The sequence below is a fragment of the Vanessa atalanta genome, chromosome 2 (genome assembly GCF_905147765.1).
Source record: "Vanessa atalanta chromosome 2, ilVanAtal1.2, whole genome shotgun sequence".
NCBI classification, from domain to species: Eukaryota; Metazoa; Arthropoda; class Insecta; order Lepidoptera; family Nymphalidae; genus Vanessa; species Vanessa atalanta.
In genome coordinates, this window is record NC_061872.1 from 7,388,255 (window position 1) to 7,409,198 (window position 20,944).

The 20,944-nt window shown below is 30.4% G+C and overlaps 2 protein-coding genes and 1 long non-coding RNA gene across 3 annotated transcripts in view; 1 reads left to right on the plus strand and 2 right to left on the minus strand.

Annotated features, from left to right (window-relative positions):
* LOC125070838 overlaps positions 1-5,559 on the minus strand; it is an 83,747-nt gene extending 78,188 nt beyond the window's left edge. The window contains exon 1 of the long non-coding RNA XR_007119892.1: positions 5,239-5,559. This is a non-coding gene — a long non-coding RNA (uncharacterized LOC125070838). The remainder of the gene's footprint in view (positions 1-5,238) is intronic.
* The window catches only part of LOC125070771 (pseudouridine-metabolizing bifunctional protein C1861.05), a 155,241-nt gene that overhangs the window by 125,118 nt on the left and 9,179 nt on the right, over positions 1-20,944 (plus strand). Inside the window, exons 8-10 of the mRNA XM_047680732.1 lie at positions 12,202-12,376; positions 14,495-14,610; positions 14,997-15,111. Coding sequence (XP_047536688.1) covers positions 12,202-12,376; positions 14,495-14,610; positions 14,997-15,111 — 406 coding nt within the window. The remainder of the gene's footprint in view (positions 1-12,201; positions 12,377-14,494; positions 14,611-14,996; positions 15,112-20,944) is intronic.
* Positions 16,010-19,598, minus strand: LOC125070785. The gene is made up of 5 exons (XM_047680758.1): positions 19,409-19,598; positions 19,060-19,268; positions 18,502-18,697; positions 18,003-18,131; positions 16,010-17,856 (listed from the first exon to the last, which is right to left on the minus strand). The coding sequence occupies exons 1-5, from the start codon at positions 19,443-19,445 to the stop codon at positions 17,690-17,692; spliced, it is 738 nt and encodes a 245-aa protein (XP_047536714.1). The 5' UTR covers positions 19,446-19,598; the 3' UTR covers positions 16,010-17,689.

Here is a 20,944-nt window from a genome sequence, read left to right on the forward strand (position 1 = left end):
ACCCATCACTTAAAATGACTCAAAATCAAAATATACTTAATTCAAGTAAGCTCCACCGAAGAGACGAAGAGGGTTGCGCCAAATTTTTTAGTGAGTACTCAGGTGCACTCGGCGCCGGTAATTCCTACATAATGTGTAAATGCGTTTCACCAGCGAATCAAAACAAAGGAAGGATTAATTTGCGGTGTCGCAAACGTGACGTTACAATCATTCTTAACTCTACTATACTATTATCATTACTGCGAAACAAAAATAAGTCACAAATATAGTCATGATGATGTATCCTATGAAAAAAACCTCTTGAGTAACTTTAGATCCATATCAGTAGCTTTAACGACAATTTATATACATCATATTTTATTTATTATTGCACTAAGGAATACATTTTTTATAAATTATGTATAGACGTTCGAACATTAAACGAGAAAAAAGTGCACATGATATTGTTATAACTTATCTTGGAAAAATCCGAAGAGACATTATTAACAAAAGTTGAAAAGATTTGACCGACGTGCTGTAAAAACAAAAATAAAATCCGGCCAGTAGCTTTAACAAATATATTCCAGTTTCAATCTATCTTATTTTTAATATAACGCCGAAAACCAGCTTTTCAAGATAAAGTAATGAACTGACATAATATGATTTTAATTATTGTCATAATTGAAAATCAATGTGATTGTTTGAGCGTAAGATAATGCAGTTACAGAGACCGAACATTTTCTACAATTACTTTGTTCTTTGAACATAGAATATCATTCATTTATATTATATATTAAATAACATAAATTTATGTTTTTAAGAATATAGCAATTGTTGTCAATATTTATACAACATTTTTTTTAACCTCACCCCTTAGTATGAGAGCATCGGAACTCAGATTTGAATTTAATAAGAGTTGTAACCAACCGACTAAGCTGAAATTTTGCACACACTATTAATATTGGTGAAATCACAATCTAATACACTTAATTTATATTGGTTTTATTACGGGAATTAAATCAAAATAATCTTTTAAATTTTTTAACTTGATATTTTTTTTAAGCTATGAACATTTTATATTGCCTGTGTAAGCCATAACACTATTTAAAATATAATATATCTGTAGTTATAAATATTAAATCTTCCATTTATAAGGCCAGTGCATTTCCAGGCAATAAAACTTTAACAATTTATCATTCTTCAACATCACGCGATTAATGTGTTCGCCATTACTTACCTATTAATAGTCCAACGTCAGGTATAAAAGCTGCAATTTAATAATGCCTCGATTTAACTTCAGCCCCAACATCATTATTTACCCCACAACATTCATTTATATTGAATTTAACAAAAAAAAGATTATCTTCGCCCCGTCACGTTTATTTAGGCTGTGCAATTTGATTACGCCACATGTCAACGTATTAACATTTTCCTCACGACTTAATTGTATTTTGCCTTTATTTGACCTATCACCTTTTAACAATAAAACGTTTCTTTTTTAATGCATTTAATTTTCCTATATCTACAGACATTTTGGTCCGAGCCTGTTTTGATTTATATTTTATTATTATATTTAGCTCCATTGCTTTCGAAACTAAGGATTTATACACGACTAATTCATGCATTATATATTCCTTCATCTAAATTCGATATAAATTAAAGTCTATTATTGATTATATCTTCCTAAATGATTTCGGCTACAGTATTTCTTCGCGAAAATATATTATATTAATCAAGTGTGTGCACAATCACCGATACTATATTGAAGATCCGATACGACCGAGGATAACAGATACAAGATCTATGACTTGGCTTGTCCTTACAAATGCATGGCAACGTAAACCTATCATCCTAAAACATGTCTGATAATGACAATTCATTGACAGAAAACAACAACTTTTAAAAGAAATCTATGGTTCAGTTACTCAGTACAGAGAAAAATGTTTACATTTTGTTAACATTAAACTAACAATACCAGTCTTCATAAAGAATCAAGACATAAAATAACCGCAAAACTCTATAAAGAAATGTGAATATGCTTTCAATCTGTCAATAGCACCAGATTGTTCAATTTAAAATGGATAAGTGTATTCCGATGATCCAACACATCGAACGTGTGGATGTGCATTTTTAATATCTTCATGCCAACATAACTACTTTCGAGACTGTAACATTTTAATATTATTTTATGAAATAATATTGTAAAATATTTTTTTTATCGACTCGCTGCTATAAATTTGTCTTTACACAAAATGCTGATTAATTGGGAACATTAATTTGATTTAATTAGTTAAAATTATAAAATATTTTTTACTTTATTTTTATTAATTTCCTCTTCTTTCAAAACTTTTAAAAATATAGAATATGACCACTACCGTTTAGTTCGGAGAAATATTAAATACATTCATTTATATAGTTCGAAAACTTTTGAATATAGAATTGATATTTTGGATGCTTGTATTTCAAGCACCGCGTATATAATCACGACGTTTATTTCAAGTATTTGATTTATGTAATTGAATCACATATTTCAATTCAATTCTTAGTTTAATGTCTTTTATTTGTATATGTCTTTTATAGGGCCGAGATTATCTCGTTAATGTCGCTTAGTATGAAGAAGAAGCTTTGTTCATTATTTAAGTTGAGTATGAATTTTCTTAACTTTTAATCATTTACTTTCCCATATATTTTCCGATGTAACATATTTTCTATAAAAATGTAACTACCAAATGTTTGTCCAAACGTTCCACTTCGTAATAGTCTTTCATTAAACCCTGACATTTACGTACCCTTCGCTATATATAGACACTTGAAATGATGGCAGAATGAGAACTGTAACAATTTGTGCCCAGGAGAGAGCCTTTTTCCGGAATTCGTTAAAGTTTTAGGAAATTAAACTCGCGTGCTAACTTGAGATTAAAACTACTTTTTGTCTCCAATTGCCTTTAACCTTTTAAAAACTTTAAGGCGCCTAAAACGTACCTACTTCAAGTATTATATTGTCATTAATTAATACGGAAGCTTAAAAACTATGGCGTGTGCTCACAATTCGCCAATTTATTCACCAAACTCGGACGTATTTTTGTATAAGGCACAGTACATTTTGAATGACATCTTTACATCGTAAAAATAATAAATGTAGTACAATATTTTTTATTTTATCTACAAATTTATCTTCATATAAGCTAGGAATATTATATATAATATTACTAGCTTACAGTAACCTAATGAAAATGTTTATTATTATTATAATAATAAACAAGAAGAGTACAAAACATTTTTCTCCATACAGTAACATAACAAATTAAGAGACGCCTCGTATCCATTTTATGTTTGACACGATACAAACTTAAAAAAGGCCTACACGATGTCAGATAAATGTCTTGAATATTCCATTATTCATTTTTACCTTATAGATTAGTTGCCATGCCATAATTATGAAATATCAATTTGACATTTTGTTATTTTTTTTATTATTACTAGGATGCGTAAATATAAGCGCGCGTGTACTAACTAAGAATACAAATCTGTACAAAATATACCAATTAGGTTATAATCTATAGATTATTAGATTATAATCTAAAGTAACTTATAAGTTACTTTAATAAAATTTAACTAATTTCACGTGAAGTTCGCCGCTTCGTAATAGATCTATCCCCGTATGGATCAGGAAAAAAATCCTTTTATTGTTAACAGTTTGGAAACGCTTTATCTTTTCTGTACAAAGTAAGTCATGGCACTATTAGTATATTTTTGTAACAGTGGTCTTGTTATTATTTAAATTTAGCTGATTGCACTTGATCTCCACAAACCGATTATAAGTAGAATTAGGTCACATAACTCTACGTTTGTTTACGTCACAAATTTATAATGCTTTTCTAAAATTAAGCAGAAATATTTATAAATAAAACATTTCTCTGGCGATATCATAAAATACTTGCATATCGCATTATAAAATATTAAGCAAAGAAATTGGACTCTTATTAATAAAATTCTTTTTAATATTCTGTGTTAAATTTAATTCAATATCTTAATTACATAATATTACAGTCTATACGCTATATCAACCTTAGAATATCTTTATTGGCGATGTGGTAATCCGCAATAAATACTATCGATTTATTTCTATTTATAAAAAATCCTGACATAACATTTTTTTTTTAAAAACTTGTAAAGAAATTAATGTGTTAAAATTTAATAATAATTTGGATATAAACAATCATAAAATTCGTTTCAAGCCATCTTATTAAAAAACGAAGATCATTATACAGAAAATACGTTATTACATAAATTGTCCGACGTGTATTTTTCCAACGTTAACATTACGTACTTTTAAAGTAACATAGTATTTTATTTTTTAATAAATCACATCGTTACCTTAAAAATAGGTTATAAATGTTTGCTGAGAATTAAATTCACGACGTCTGTTATTTCTATCACAATATAATAAATAACGATAGAACCCGAACTAGTCCCTAAATTTATCAAGTATAATTATTTTTATAATAAAACTATGCTTTGATCTTATTTACGCTTCTGGGCAGGTTCTCAAGTCTGATTTAAGTAACCTAGCCATCCTCATCAGATCCTACAATTATCATATTTGAATGAACTGATATTTACGATATGAATGATTTGATATTTATAATATTTATTTTTTTCACACAAAAATCATCTAAACAACTATTACATGATTGCACTATGACTAAAGTCTTAATGTATAATATAATATGGTTATCATTATAATAGTCATAAATGGTATATAAATTATTTTTAAAAATACCGAGTGATAAAAACTGGCTGTCTGCCTTCAGATTTAAGAATCTTGGTCATTAAAAACTTATTTAACATACAAAGAAATTATGGAATTAAAAAATTAAGGTGTATCCAGACGATATTATTTTTTTACCAACAATTATTTTAATAACAACGTTTACTTTATTTTGCAATTATCGTAAATAAAAAAAATAGGATATCAATAATTCAGGTCCTTCAAATAATAGATAATCCTTTTCACATTTGTAGGCTTAATCCTGTTAACTTGTAGCATATGTTCATGTATACTTAAACAAAAATTGTATGACAAATACCTAAAAAAAACTACGTAAAATCCTAAAATTTTAGATATATATCATTCAAATTAAGTGTTATTTTATTATCCTTCGTTCATCTTATACGGGCTGAACTGAAACATTCGTTAAAAACGCTTTCGTTTCGTATAAAAAAAGCCGTCTTATTAAGTTCTTAAGACACACGTACCTCGTACCATGACGTAGACGTGACGTTACCACCACCCAATTTATTCGATAACCACTAATTTGCTGTCACAAATCATATCAATTTATCACACTATTTATTTCAGTCGCTAGGTCTGCCGATTTCGGAATAATACGACGGCTACGAACTTAAACAAAGTCTAAGTCAGCTGCTTCATCAGCAGCACCGCTGTGAGACAGTGCCCGTGAATATCGCTTGGGTAATATATAAAAGTTATATTGTCATGTGCACTAGATTGTTAGTTGGGTGAAACAAGTTTCGCGAGTGCAGAGAATAGCGGCGGGCGCGCGCGGTGCCTCTCGGCGGACTGGCTCTACACTCTAGGGCTTCAGTGGCGCGGGGCGGCGCGCCCACGCTCGATACCGCCGCCCCCTAGCGCCCTCCCACATTGCAAAAACCATTGAAAAACCAACTGTTTGCTGCCAAAATACTACCCAATACACTCTATTAATGATCGGAAACAACGAAGCTTTAAGAAAATCTAAAAATACTGTACTTTTGTCGTACTACACTATGACAATGGAGGTTGCTCTTCTCGCTGTAATATATAAAACGTTAGTAATATTAAATAACAATTACAATACATAATATCAAAATAATATTATTAAAAAATAAAACATTTGCCCTTGGAAATAAAAAGATAACGGAGGAAAACGTTGTGATATAAGACCAATTATCAAGTAATCCTGTGAACGTAAGGTGTCTTCCAGCGAAAGCGAGATGAACAGTTAACGTCAAATTTCTTGCGAAGCGTGGAGTCTATTTTAAGTCTTTTAATTTATGCATCGGGTACTAAACATAGAAAGCTTCACATCATGATGAGATTGAGCACATTTTATGTTGAATAGCTTCTTACGTTAAATTTAATGCTAGAAGTTTAACTCTTGTTTGAAACTAAACGGCTATAAAATCTAACACGACTTTTAACTTTTTATACACGTACTCTACACTAAGAGTGAAAGCTGTTTATTTGTGTATTTTTTAAAGTTTAAGGTTTATGTTATGAGCATGTTCCAACGGTCAGAAACGATAATTCCGGGTTCAATTCCGGGCAAGTACAGCTGAATTTTCATGTGCTTAATTTGTTTTTATAATCTCGTGCATAGGAAAACATCGTGGAAATTCATAAGAACTCATGTATCTATCATCCTACATTGTCACACTGTAACGGAATAAACTCAAAATCGTCTCCAAATTCATCAAAAGGAGAAGACAAGCGTCTTCTTCTTCAAGCTATTAGTTGTGAATAAATATTTATTACTTTTACGTAAAATACCGCTTTCAACGTTAACGTTATTTTATGATCTAAGTAAAAATGTAGTTGAAGTAAATTGCTGCCAGCTACAGTTTACGAACAATATTTTCAGTGTTCCGCACAAATTATTAAAAAAGCTTTCATTTACTTATAAAGTTATAAGAGTTAGGTGCGTATATTAGATACATATATTTAATATAAAATTCTATTATTCACATCTAGATTTAGATATAGTCTATTCCGACCCAAAGAGGACAAAAGCCAAATAAAGAACATTTGACAATTTGACGCGGTTGGTGGTGTTATTTATAATAAATTTTTCCTCTTTGGTTCAGAATAGACTATATCTAAATCTAGATTTTCGAAAAATTGGCATTATAAATGTCGTCGGAACTTTGGAAGTAATATTATAAGTGGATATAAGCAGTGAAGTGGAATGATGTTGTATTATAAATAAAGACATATTAATCAAGATCTGTTAGCAGCGCGCTATATAGCTGTGTTATTGCCAAATCGCATGGAATACGTAAATCTAAGATTTGTTTATATTCATAACTTCTTCGATTGTAATAGGCTAAACAGTCTTACACTGATCCTACTTAAACAATAAAAATGGTCCACACGTATCTCACGATTAGCTACTGGACCGTTTTTAACCTTATATTTCTTACCTCAGAACTACGTCTTATAAGAATATACATTTTTTTGTTTGATACTTCAAAATTTGATGTCGGTTATTTTTTTTTCTTTTTTTTTTTATTATTACACAACGTGTCGGCATCATGTGCTTGAGTAATGAGAATGGTCGTACTTGATATAAACGAAAGGGACATCGTCATGATTGTAATAATCGTTTACATTTTTTTATTATGAAATAGACAGACAGACGTACAAATAGTAGTGAGTAGACGCCTCAACACGATTGGTGTTGTGAGAAATATAACATTATTTGCATCGTCAATGCGCCAGCAACCAGAACTAAAATTTTATGTCTCTAAATTACATTGGCTCACTCACCCTTCAAATCTGAACACAATTATACTAAGTATTACTGTCTCTCGGTATAATATATGTTGTGAGTGGTACGTACTACTAATATCGTGTAAAAAAAATCGTATAATTGAAATAAGGATCACTAATTACGTTAGGTATCATTTACATTTATTTATATATTCCTTTTATACAACATTCAAAGCAAGCTTTAACCGTGAGATTACATCTCAAATATCAAACACTCGCTGTTAAATATAACTGCGCTCGCTTGTAGTATTTTTGTAGTAGAAACTATTTCGTTCACGTGCAAATAATAACTATTACACGAGCGATATTTGTAAACATACGTTTTAGTTCTCCAAAATCGACACTAAAGATTTCGATGTTACTTCATACAGAGATATTAGGACGATGAACCAATAATAAACAGCACCATCAGTTTCAGTGCATAAAATTTCAGATTTTAATGAAAGTTTTTCACTGGAGTGGCCATATGGATAGACCTAGTCCTAGTATAGTTGATCCCGATAAGTAAGTGGCACTTTTGATGATTTCCAGTTTTTGTACCTTAATATTCCATTAGGTGTTTTTTTATAATTTTTAATTAAAAAATATCTCTTAATATTCACATCCTAACACCTCTCAATATATATACTTACTATTCATGACTTATTACTATCTCAATGGTTAATATATACTAAATTTATTATAACTGATCAAAATGACGGACATTAATTAATTGAATTTTAGTTATAGACCAAAATTATGAAATTCAACGGAAGCACAACTGACAGCTCAAATTTTAACCACTTTGTCAACCAATATTTGATACCCCTGTGTAATATATAGATATATGTACATAATAGATAAATATTTATTTTACCTGTTCATCGTCGGGACGGGTGGCTAGTCATAGAAATGAATTAAAAAAACAATCGACATGAACAATAAACCTTATAAAGTAATCATTAACAAAGCGTACGTTATTATTATTTTCAAATCATTTGTATTTGATTGTTTAAGCAAATAAAACATAGCACAATGCAAAACAAAGCACATGTACAGTCACGAACAGTTCTTAAGACTAGGTAGATTTTTTTTATTTTCTGCTAATCGTATATAGATTATCACAATATATAACTCGAAGTAAGGATAAATTTAAATTTTGAAAAAGTACCATATTGGCCTAATTTAGTTTAAACAAAATTATATACTATGTTTTAAAAAGTTTATTAAAATGTCATTAAACCTTTATTCTATAATTGATTAAGGAACTTTTAATTTATTTCACATAAATCTAGAAAAACATTCTTTTAGCACGGTCACAGAATTGGTTAATCTCATCAGATGTTATCGAATGTTTGATGTTTTAATTATTTAATAAACAATACTGTACAATGTTTTAGTTTTATTTACTCGTAATTACTTTCCCGTAAACTGTTCTAAACTGCAAGCGAGTTCAAGTAGCTTTTACATGTTGCTGCGTAACTAATTAGTTAGTTAAGTGGCTAGCTAATAAGTACAGATCTCGAGGTCCGAGAAAGTTGATAAGTTCAGTGAAGCAATTCTTAGTTGGTTGCGTCATTAGTCCTATATCACACTATCACAGGATTGCGATCACACATGAGCACAAAAACAGCTAAGACATTTTTTAATCAGATATAATATTTATGATACCGTTGACAAAACAGATTAATCACTCTATAAAGCTTGTCGTCACCTAGCTCATCAATCTTGCTCATTAATTTGTTATTTGATACCGTACATACGTATATGGTAATGGTTTCAAATTACAATAGGCATAGCACACGTTCACAGAAATTAACCATTAATTAGTATTGGATATCTATTATCATGGTAATAATAGTTGCTCAAACACTATGATCGATTTGAATTAATTATATGTAAATTTATTCATCATTATCTTCTGTTTTATTCATTTAACGTTATTTGCTATATCGGTAAGAGTTAAATTATTTATCAAAGAACGCTCGACATTTTATGGGAAAACAAAGATTCCCATCATCATCACGTCTTTGTAAAATGATGAGCATTCGGTTAATAACATGCGTGAAACCAAATATTTTAATAACAATTAATCTTAAAATAACACTTATGACGACTGACGAATTGACCCCATTCAAAAGTTCCAAATGTACCTATTCCTTTACGACAGTATGACTGTTCCACTATAACCGTAAAACGATAATAACATAATTTAAGCGTCAATAGCGCAATGGTCTACGCCGCCTAGCGATGCAAAAAAATGTTGCTGGTTCGTTGGGCACCCGTGGGGTATCGTCGTCTCCACTCATGGCACAAGCTTTAAGCTTAATTGGAGGGCTAAATAGGATTATTAGTAATTTACTACGCAATAGAAGAAAATAACAATAATATTAAATAAAAATCAAACCATACTTTATCCAAATACTCGTCCAAGAACATCATTTCACAAAATTTAATTGAACTTGAGGCTTGATAAATAACCAACAGAAACTCATTAGTTACAATTTTTCTCTAATTAAAATACACGTATTAATTATACACAATTAAAATACATTGCATAATATACGCATAAAGAAAGATTGAACGATTATTTTCATATTCCATAAATTTATGGCAATCATATTCGCTTGTATAAATAAAAAAAATATATATATCTTAGCGTTTGTATTACTAATAGAAGTACTAGTATCAAATATATAATCAAATACATACATATATTTAAAAAATATTAGCTGTTTATAATAATCACGTACTTCCCTAGGCGGAAAGTACGTGATTATTGAGCACTGGAGAATTTCCAATCAGTTCTAAGAGTCAATGTCAAAATATAGCTCGTAATAAGGTTTTTATGCAAACAGGTAGGCTATTCCCAGCAGTTGACATTCAGCGTTTCGACACAGTTTAATTTACCGTCTAATGTAAATATATATTATTTGAGTACTTACATAATATATACAATTTACACACAGAAATAATATCAATCTTTAACTAAGAAAAAATATTATATAAGAAATGATTTTTCAACGAGGTATACTTTACTTTAAGTCTATTAATTTTGTGTATAATTATTTCTTAAGGAAACTGATTCATATAGATAGCTCAACACATTCACATTCGCGTATATTTAAATATAATAAAATATTAACAATAACAGTTAAAATTTTAAATTTTCGGATCGTAATTAAAACCGTGTTAAATTTTAACGATTTTGAAATAAAAACCCCTGTTTGCATCGCGAATTTAATGTCAGTGCGCATAAACTTTTATAAGTTAGGGTTTAGCGCAACATAAATTATTCTTATTTATTATAGGGACAAAAATACGTAGATTGCATAATTCACTAGCGCACTACAGTATCGCGTGCAAAGGTTGATACCATCTCTGCGGTCAACGCCACATGCTAGTGCGATACTAGGCAAAACAAAATGGTGCCTTAACACGAGGGGACCTAGATTGTTTTGAATAAAATTCTATCTTTGCATGCGATTTTCATTGCAAGGCGGGAAAGACTACGTTTGTATATTTTACTGCGTTATCGTACTCGTTAGCTTAAGGGCGCACTACAAACTTAACAAAGGAATAAAAATATAAAACTACGTCATACTATTATATTAAACTTATAATAGTCTGTACCTGTCTGTGTAATATTGATTTCTAAGTTATATATAATGGGTACCTAAAATCATAATAAGCTTAATAAGAATATTTTATAACAGATAATATTACATAATAGTATAACTTGTTATAATATTTACAAACAAAAAAGTATAAAATTCAAAAGAAAGTTTTTTTTTTTTTAATATGCACTACAATTGCTGACAGACTGACTTAACTTGTCTTAAGAATATTATAATGTTACGGATAACATCATACGTCACCTACTGTATAATAATAGCTTTAAGAATATTTAATTGCATCGTCAGTACTTAACGTCAAGGCATAATAGTATGAATTAATACCCAAGCGCATTGAAATTTATTTTAAAAGGTAACGTATTATATTCATGTTTAGTTTTAAGCAACACATAGACATTATTATTTTATCGCTTATGCAAGTGAATATAATTACCGTATGCAATATATATACTAAAAATAATCATATAATGTTTTTTTTCCGTAGTTAGATCATAGACCTTACCCGCAAATGTACCTGCATTATATAATTTAGTACTGTTCACTTGTATGTTTCATCAACGTTATTTTACAAAATACTGTATTTTATTGTCTGGTCATTTTTATTGTAATAATTTAACATATTCCCCAAGGATGGCTAGTTATTGGGATTTATTATTATAAAAAAATCTGTAAACATCTTTTAATTTGAAACAAATAGAAAAAAATCTTAACGACAAACCTACTCAAACATATCTTTATGGCGTGCTGCAATTGCAAATTTAAATATAGACAATTTTATTAGTTTTAAATTATTTGCTATGTTGCTAACAGATTCACAGAAATCACAAGATGAGTCTTACGTAACAATGATAATTAACAATACCGCAACGATTAACCATAATGACATAATTTCTAGATATCTATATCCTTCCTAACTCAAACTAACCGAACGTATGGTTAGGACCTTCATGACTATTCATAAACTTCTATTATATTATACATTAGTTCAACAATTAACTTAAAATGAATTATATTTTAAAATGTTGTAACATTAATTTCCTTTGGTAAATCTTTAAGCTGGACGGTAGTACTCACGCCTGTAAGACGGAGCAGTGTGCAGGCGGCGTGGCGAGAAATATGGCAGAAGCTTTATGGCGGCTACGAGACGGACGGGCGCGACTTCTTACAGTCATCGGAGACGATGCAGATGGACAGTACATACAAGATATTGCACCTGGATTATTATTGGACGGTAAATAATTACAATTCAATTACTTTTGTGTAATAGGCTATTCAAACTTATACCAATTTTAATATGACGCTCATTAAGAACGGTACTTATGTAGCTGAGACTAGGGAATAGCTCTCCAAACACCGGAAAAAATAAACTTAAAATCTATAGTTTGGCTTTCCAAGATTTATCTTTATCGTTTTTTCGTTTTTAGAAGTTTGGAAGCTTATGAGTTATGACTAATAGTCATTTCAACGTATATTCTTACGCATTTAATTCCTCAAAACTAAAACTCAATAATTTCAATACTTCTTTCTTTAGACGACCTCCGTGGTCGAGTAGTGTGTGCACCAGTTTTCATGGGTACGCCACTCCGAGGTCTCGGGTTCAATTCCCGTCCGAGTCGATATAGAAAAAGTTCATTAGTTTTCTATGTTGTCTCGGGTCTGGGTGTATGTGGTTGTTACTTCTGATTTTCCATAACACAAGTGCTTTAGCTACTTACATTGGGATCAGAGTAATGTATGTGATGTTGTCCAATATTTATTTATTTATTTTCTTTCAACAATTCTTTGAATTATTGAATAAGTTATTGGATATCTTATATATTTATAAAAAAAACCTTTTTAAAAATTATAAGGTTATGTGTAACTATTTTTAAACAAAACGACTTTATATGAAAATTAAAAAAATATGTGTACGTGGATTAAGAATAAAGTAATCCGAAACCAGTGGGTACCTATTTATAAATAATTTATGATAGTCACTCATTTTCTTAAATAAAATATACCTAACGTGACTGAAAGTTCCAAAGAAGCATAAATTATGTAAAAATTGATTTGATTTACATTCCATTATTTATCATTTATAGTACTATGAAAACATTTTGTTTTCAGATCACTGATAACAGGTAAAACAATAACTTCGTGCATAAGTTAATAATAAGTTCAATATTTTTATGTATTTGAAATTGTTTATTACCTACGCGATTTCAAAGCAAGGACTTGACAAAGGCTATCAATGAAATTCTTCGATTTGTTTCTTGTCAAAGTTCTTCCTGTAGAACTTGATCCTTAACTTGGTAGATAGATATAGATGAGGTGCAATCGTTGAACAAAGAACTACTTCTTTGTTTGAAATCGCCCACATCGTACGTCGACCAAGTACAGAAATTACTTGGACGTCCACCTGGACAATAGCTTGGACATCGAAGAACACTTCTTAGTGCCCTGGATCGAGGAGTTGAGTATTGAATTAACGAGTCCCATGCATGGACATTATAAAGCCAATGTTGTTCGATCGATGGCCCCTACCGGGCATCTGTTTGGTCTCATAGATTGACTGACGTCCGCCGCTGCACAGTTAAGGTCCAAAAAATAAAGAATAGCCATCCGCATAGTGCCGGGACACTGCATTGGATCCTACGATAAAGCAACAGTTTTAGTGCGTTTATGGAGTCTATAAAAATACAGACCTAGACGCTCCGTCAGAGTGACATGAGCGCGCCCCCTCCTGATGCCCTTGAAGCGTTAAAGCGGCGGGAGCACTAACAGGCTCTAGCCATGTCTCGCGACTGTCTCCGCGAGGAAGAGTACGCACGCTTCGTCTATGAACACTTAGCATTTCGCTAACTTTATGCAACGTGTCTGCAATTATGACAAAATCATCGGAAAACAGATGTGTGCGATGAGCTCGTTGTTACATTAACTTTACTAATCCATATATTAGTGAACTATTTTTGAAATGTTACATGTAGGTCACATGTAACATTTCAAAAATAGTTTACTATAAAATATATAAAATCAAAACGTAATTTTTGAGAACGTTCGACGGTGATTTTTGCGTTTGCGACGAATTCTAGGTATAGCCTTCACATTTCAACATAAGAAATTGGCAGTCATTCAAGCATCATTATTTTTTATCTGTCGGTCTGTGCCGATCTATATACAAATAATATTAAGATAATGTTATAGAATAAAAAAAAGTCCGATCATATAAAAATACACCACTATTTTGATGTTACCAAATAATATATTTACATGAGTAAACAACTTAAGATAGATATCTTAGATACTTACTTAGTTTAATAACGACCATAAAAAGTAGGTTTTTTTTTTAATAATAACATTTTTTTATTAGGTTGCATAATAAAAAACGCACGGACAGCAATGTACGCAGCCATGTTTGATAAGAAAGGCGAATGTATAATGGGATTGGGAGACATGGATATTCACAATCATATTACTATTGATCTTGTAAGTAATATTTATGTATGAATAGCAATACCTAAGAATGTCCCACTGCTTGACTTAGGCCTTTTCACCTTTTGAGGATAAGGTTTGAAGCATATTCCACCATACTGCTTCGCTGCTGGTTAGTGAATACACATGCGGCAAACTTTTATCTGACACATGTGTGACACCACTAACCAGGAATGAAGCAGAAAAGAAAACATTCGTCGCGATGTGTCCCTAAACCATCGAGTACGAGATGAATTATAATGAAGCATAAATTAGACACAAGAAAAGTCAATGTTGTTTTGTTTGTTTGTTACATGTTCTAACCTGTGAGCCATCCCTGATCAACGTTTTTAATAATTATAATTGTCCCAAAAGTAATTAACACCCAATTCTTATTACAGATAAATAAACATATTAACGTATTAAAAAATGCGCCGCTCGTTGTACTAGACGGCAATTTACCAGCTACCACTATGGACTACGTTCTCAAGATATGCACCGAATACAAAAAACCTGGTAAGTTTATTTTATATTTAAATAAAAATATTAACTATATAGTCAATATGGCTTTCTAAAGCTTTCCAAAGGTCTGTTAAAATATATCCAAAGCTTTTGATCAGATCTGGCATGCAATCCTACTGAAAAATCTTCTAGCGTCAATCATTCCATTAAATAATCGAGAACGATTTATTTTATCATTGACAGCTGTTCCTCTACCATGTGGCAAAGTGAGACACTTTTCCTGCACCACATAAGTGGTCTTGTTTAATACAAAGACAATATACCTACTGTCATATAGATACATTTGCTCACTCTGTTAACAATCTAGTTTGCATTTAAGATCATTTCATGATATATTTTTACTTCCTACTTACGCAAATAAAGCTAATTATTATCTATAACATTTATGAATTTTCGATCCTTTTATTATTATTTATCTCCGCTGATTTTAATATTTTAAAAAATTGCAAAAATATAAAATAATTCTTTACAGGAAAACAAAAATCTTTATGCAGGATACATATTTAAAATTAATATTTTTATACAGGTTTATTATATTTTTTATTTTTTTACCTACGTGGATTTGTAATTACACATATGTATAATTACAAATATGTGTAATTACAAATTTAAAATAACTTTTCAGGTAATGTGATATATATATATATATCACATTACCTGAAAAGTTATTTTAAATTTACTATCAACATTATTTTAATTTATTTTGTGCGTTTTAATAATTGTTAGACACAGACAGGGCAGGTAAGTGGTCACCACCGCTCGTAGACATTGGCACAGTAAGAAACATTAAGCATTCACACCGCCAATGTGCCACCAACCTTGGGAACTGAGACGTTAAATATTGTGATGGGATTTGAGCATGGGTGTTTGAATGAAAATAAAAAAGGTTATATACGAAAATACACTTTTAATACTAGAAAACTTATGTCATACAGTCAATGTGCACTTTTAATTTTTGTTGTATAAAAATATTTTTTTGATATTATAAAAAGGCTTTCATATCATTACATTAAGTATCAGTATTGTTATAAAAAATAGGGAGTCCATGTATGATGTCCTCTTTGACATCAAACGTAGCTATTAGAATACGTTTAGTGTATGAAATATTAATAGACAACAAAGCTCATATTAATAATTTTACTAATCGAACCTTGCCATAGCCAAAAAACTTGTGCGATCTATTGCCATTTGTCAAATGTATGCAAGTAATCCTATCTTAACAAATTATAAAAAAAATTAAAAAGGTTAAGTAAATAATGTTACGTAATTCTTAAATACTTTAAATGACAATTTAAGCAACAAATTTCGCATCTAACTAAAACTAAAGTATAAAAAACTTATATAAATTTAACTTATTAAAACATTAAATGCATACTTAAGAAATAATCAAATTAATAAAAAGGGATAAACTAACATTAAGACTCACATCACATTCTATTGCCATGGCAGTGTTTGTAATGAGATACAACATATCGATGATGGTAGTCTATTATATAATCGCACAATAACCTATAAAATCTCACTGGACTGGGCTAAGGCCTCCTCACCGATTTTACGAGAATAATTATGAGATTCCATCACACTCCTCCATACGTTGTGGTGGTTAGACGTGTCAAATTCGAAATAGTGCAACAATTTTGTTTGACAGTCTATCATTAGGCCATCTTGGCTCCTTATTGATACGTAATATGAGTCTAACCTTATACATACAATGTCAATCAAATACTTTTTACATTATGGACGGATTTCATTGCAAAATGAGATTCATGGAAATAAGTGTCTTTATAAACGTGGACCAGATTTTATGATAATAAATATCATATTTATTCATTATTATGAACTAAAATCCAATTTCTCTATAGCATGATATATTTTGATTGTTTTAGTCATTAAAATTATGTTGTGACATCATTTCTGAAAAGTTTCTTTCAAATTATATATAACTTTAAAAATGGACCTAAGTTCTTGTTGTCTGCTGACTATAATAATTTTTTTATTAATATTCTGAAAGTTGTGTCTTCATTGTTACCAACTTATCATTTCACTGCAATCTCAAGAACATTATTCAAATACAAATTAATAATTTTACTCTTTTTTTGATTAAGCTGTCACTTCATATTCAATATCCTATTTTTATCTGTAAAATATACCTTCAAAAAATATCTTTTGAGCCATCCCAGTATTGATGTGATATACAAACTTAAACTCAAAATTAAACATTACAATAGCAAGTCCTAATTTTACCAATATTACTAAAGTATATAAATCTTAATACTACAAATACAAGTTTAAGTCAGTTTTGTCTTCAGATAGTATGATTAATATTTTAAAGACTCCTAATTCTTGACTAATGCAAGATTATCTATGGCTGTTTTTTATAAAAAGAAAACTCGCAATTTTTTTGTTACACAAACACAAAAAATTGCCAACACAATTTACTATATATCAGAAAAAATGCACCATAAGGTAAAAATAGTGTAAATAATTGTGTTAACTATTTCCACAATCAAACTATGTGAATATTTGTGTTGAAGTTAATAAAACCTGTTTATAGTAGAATATATTATAATATTTAGTTCCTAAAGTACCCAAGTTGTTGTTGTTGATGTAGCTGATCACGCAACTGATGCAAAGCATGTTCAGGCTGGCTGTGTTGCATTTGAGCTACTAGATTTTTAGCTTCCAATCGCAGCTCGTACAATTTACGTGATTCCAAAAATAATAGAACTGCTGCCAAACCTACAAAATATAAAATAATAATACTTCTTTAATATATAACGGTACGTAAAGCACCTACATAATAAGATGGTTTATTTGTGAAATTAATCAATAACAACAATAACAAAGTATAGAATAGTAATTTTTAAAAATAATTAATAACTTACCAAACAATATGAAGGCAATGACAGCAAATGCATAAGACCAAGACAGAACATTGAATGAAGGATACAGCAACCAATCACGACGATAGCAGTTGCCTCCAAATATTGCAACAGCGAGGAATAGAAACACACCTTGAAATAATACAAAAATGATTAATTTATATAACTTTATGTAGTGTAAAGTTATATTTTGGTTGAAGCCAATTTTTTTTTCATTTTGGTACATTTAGGATCGGTACACACCATTATTATTAAATTATATTGGTTTTTAGTTGAGCTAAGGAAGCATAGATGATATTTTAATGTTTTGATGTAATGGGAGAACGTAACCTGAACTTCTTTAGCTTTTATCATAGAAGTAATATTATAAGATATAAAATTGTATTTAAGAGGAACAACAACTCTTGTATAAATCAAAAGAAATATAATATTAATTATAATAAATATTTTTAATCTTTGATTTCATTATTATAGATATTAAAATATGAGTGAAGAAACTTACTAGATATGGCAACCATTACAAATGAAATGGATACAAATATCCATTCATATCTCAGCACTGTTCTAAGTGGCATGCGAACAACCACACATGCCAGTAATATCTGTGCCATGAAAGACAACATCAAAGCCAGTGTCACAAATGTCTGAACTGCCATTAACCATGCCGGCAGCAACCATTCCCGGATGACATATAATTCCTGCAAGCAATATAATCATCATCAATATAACATATATTTACAGTTTACAGTTACAAGCTTTTGTTTAACTCGAAATGATTGTTTGTTAGTTTGTTTAAGTTCAATCTAGCAAGCTAAATTAGAACCACTTCCTCTTATCCTGCATCGTTGAAGTTGTACTCAGGTTCAATTCCAATGATAATGCATTTTTATTTCATGCATTTTGATTCTACACCCAGAATTGGCTCCAGGTGATGGAGCACCTTTGAGTCAACAGCTTTTTTGTATATAAACCACTTAATTATGAATATGAAACCTTGTATTTAAAAACATTTTAATACTATTAATTTTTAAAGATGTTCTAGCTAATATTCTAAACTTACTTGTCCAAAAATATAATGACACCCATCAAAATACTTATCATACTGATAGGAGGGAAATCTGAAGCGATCAAAACAGTATTCCCATAAGCCCATGTGCTTAAACGAAGAGAACATCCCCGAATATGATTCTATCCAATATGGTCCAGCAAAGGACAACAACAGAAACAGTCCCGCAACATATGTAATGGTCGCTCCTATCAGGGTGGCATCTATAATAATAAATAAGTATTAATTCATTATCTTTAAGATTGTGATAATAAGAGTTAAAATTAATTGTAAACAAAGAAATTGAATAAGAAACACCGATTTAAATATAAAACTTAAAGGGCGTGCCCACAAATCAACTTACTTGAAGCCTTTGGATATTCATTATTAGCCGCAGTCATTGTTATAATTAGCAATTATTACTTCTCATTTATTATCAAATATATCGCTGTATAATGTTTATATATATTCGAGCTTATAATTCATCAATTTGACCGAAAAATAATTTCCAGTTTGACTTTTGACAGATGTTGTTTTTGTCGGTTTAATTTCTATTGGGCTTGACATGACATATCCATAACAATCTAAATGTCACTTCAATTTTAAACAGACTTTCAAACTTGTAAAAACAAAAGTTAGAATGATAACTATATAAGAAATCTATTTAGTATCCATACATTATTTAGATATTTTTGAGCAGTTTTATTTTAAACTTTCTCAATATATTCGAATCGCTAGAATACATTATATTAAATGATTATAGCAAATTGATGGCTATTTAGCACAGTTTAGTTCTGTTATTGGTGAGTGGTGGCACTCATAGTCATAGGGTCGTTAGTCGTTACAATGATCAAAGTGTTTCTTCGGAAGTTCGGCCATTCTACATTCGTATCACAGTCGTTATACTCGTGGTGAGTACATCAGTAATGACGTCATTATTTTCGCTCACGCCGAGCTCAGTTCTGCTTCTTGGTTTTAAAAGTAAAGGATTCTCAATAATTGCATTTAAATCTTCAAAACCGGATGTCGATTCTGTAGCATTGGTGCCCTACATCAACAAATATCTAACTGTCGAGTTGATATTTTTGAAACGTAAATTATTTAAATAAAGTTACATGTGACGTTAGATTACGATAATGGGTAACAACCAGAGCCATCTCAAGATATGCTGGGGCCCTTGGGCACCCATGAATTTAGGACCCTTTTGGTAGATATTTAGTAGGTACCATGTACAAATAATTTGCTTATGGCCAGGCCTTAAGTATAGTTTCAAATAAACAGTGCGGTACTTTTCGTATATTCTTAGAAATCTGATTGGTTGTACAATGTTATGGATATTTTAGAGCCTTTTTTGATAAATATGTTAGGTACTTATTTCTTACAAATATATCACTTTCGAAAATATACATTCAACAGTCAACGTGAGCACAAATGTGTGAAGGAAATTGTTGGTTCTTCGGGACCATTTCAGGATACACCATAGGGCACATAGGGCACATGGGAACCCCATGTGCCCTATGGTAAAGACGGTAATGGTAACGACCCGACGTCGCGACGTACTACGATGCGAAGTCATAAATCAAATCAAAATATACTTTATTCAAGTAGGCTTTTACAAGCACTTTTGAATCGTCATTTAACAAACTACATATATTAAGTGAAATTACCACTGGTTCGGAATGAAGACTCCACCGAGAAGAAACGGCAAGAATCTCAGTAGTTACTTTTTTTCAACATTCAAAAATACAATCATGTTAGTTAAATACAATTATATATGTATAGTATGTATGTAATATATCATGCCTGGAAGTCAACAAGTATGTATTAGCTTCACGGTTTTTTATCATCTGGATAATCTTGTATTGAATAATATGCCTTCACCAATGTATTTTTTACAAAT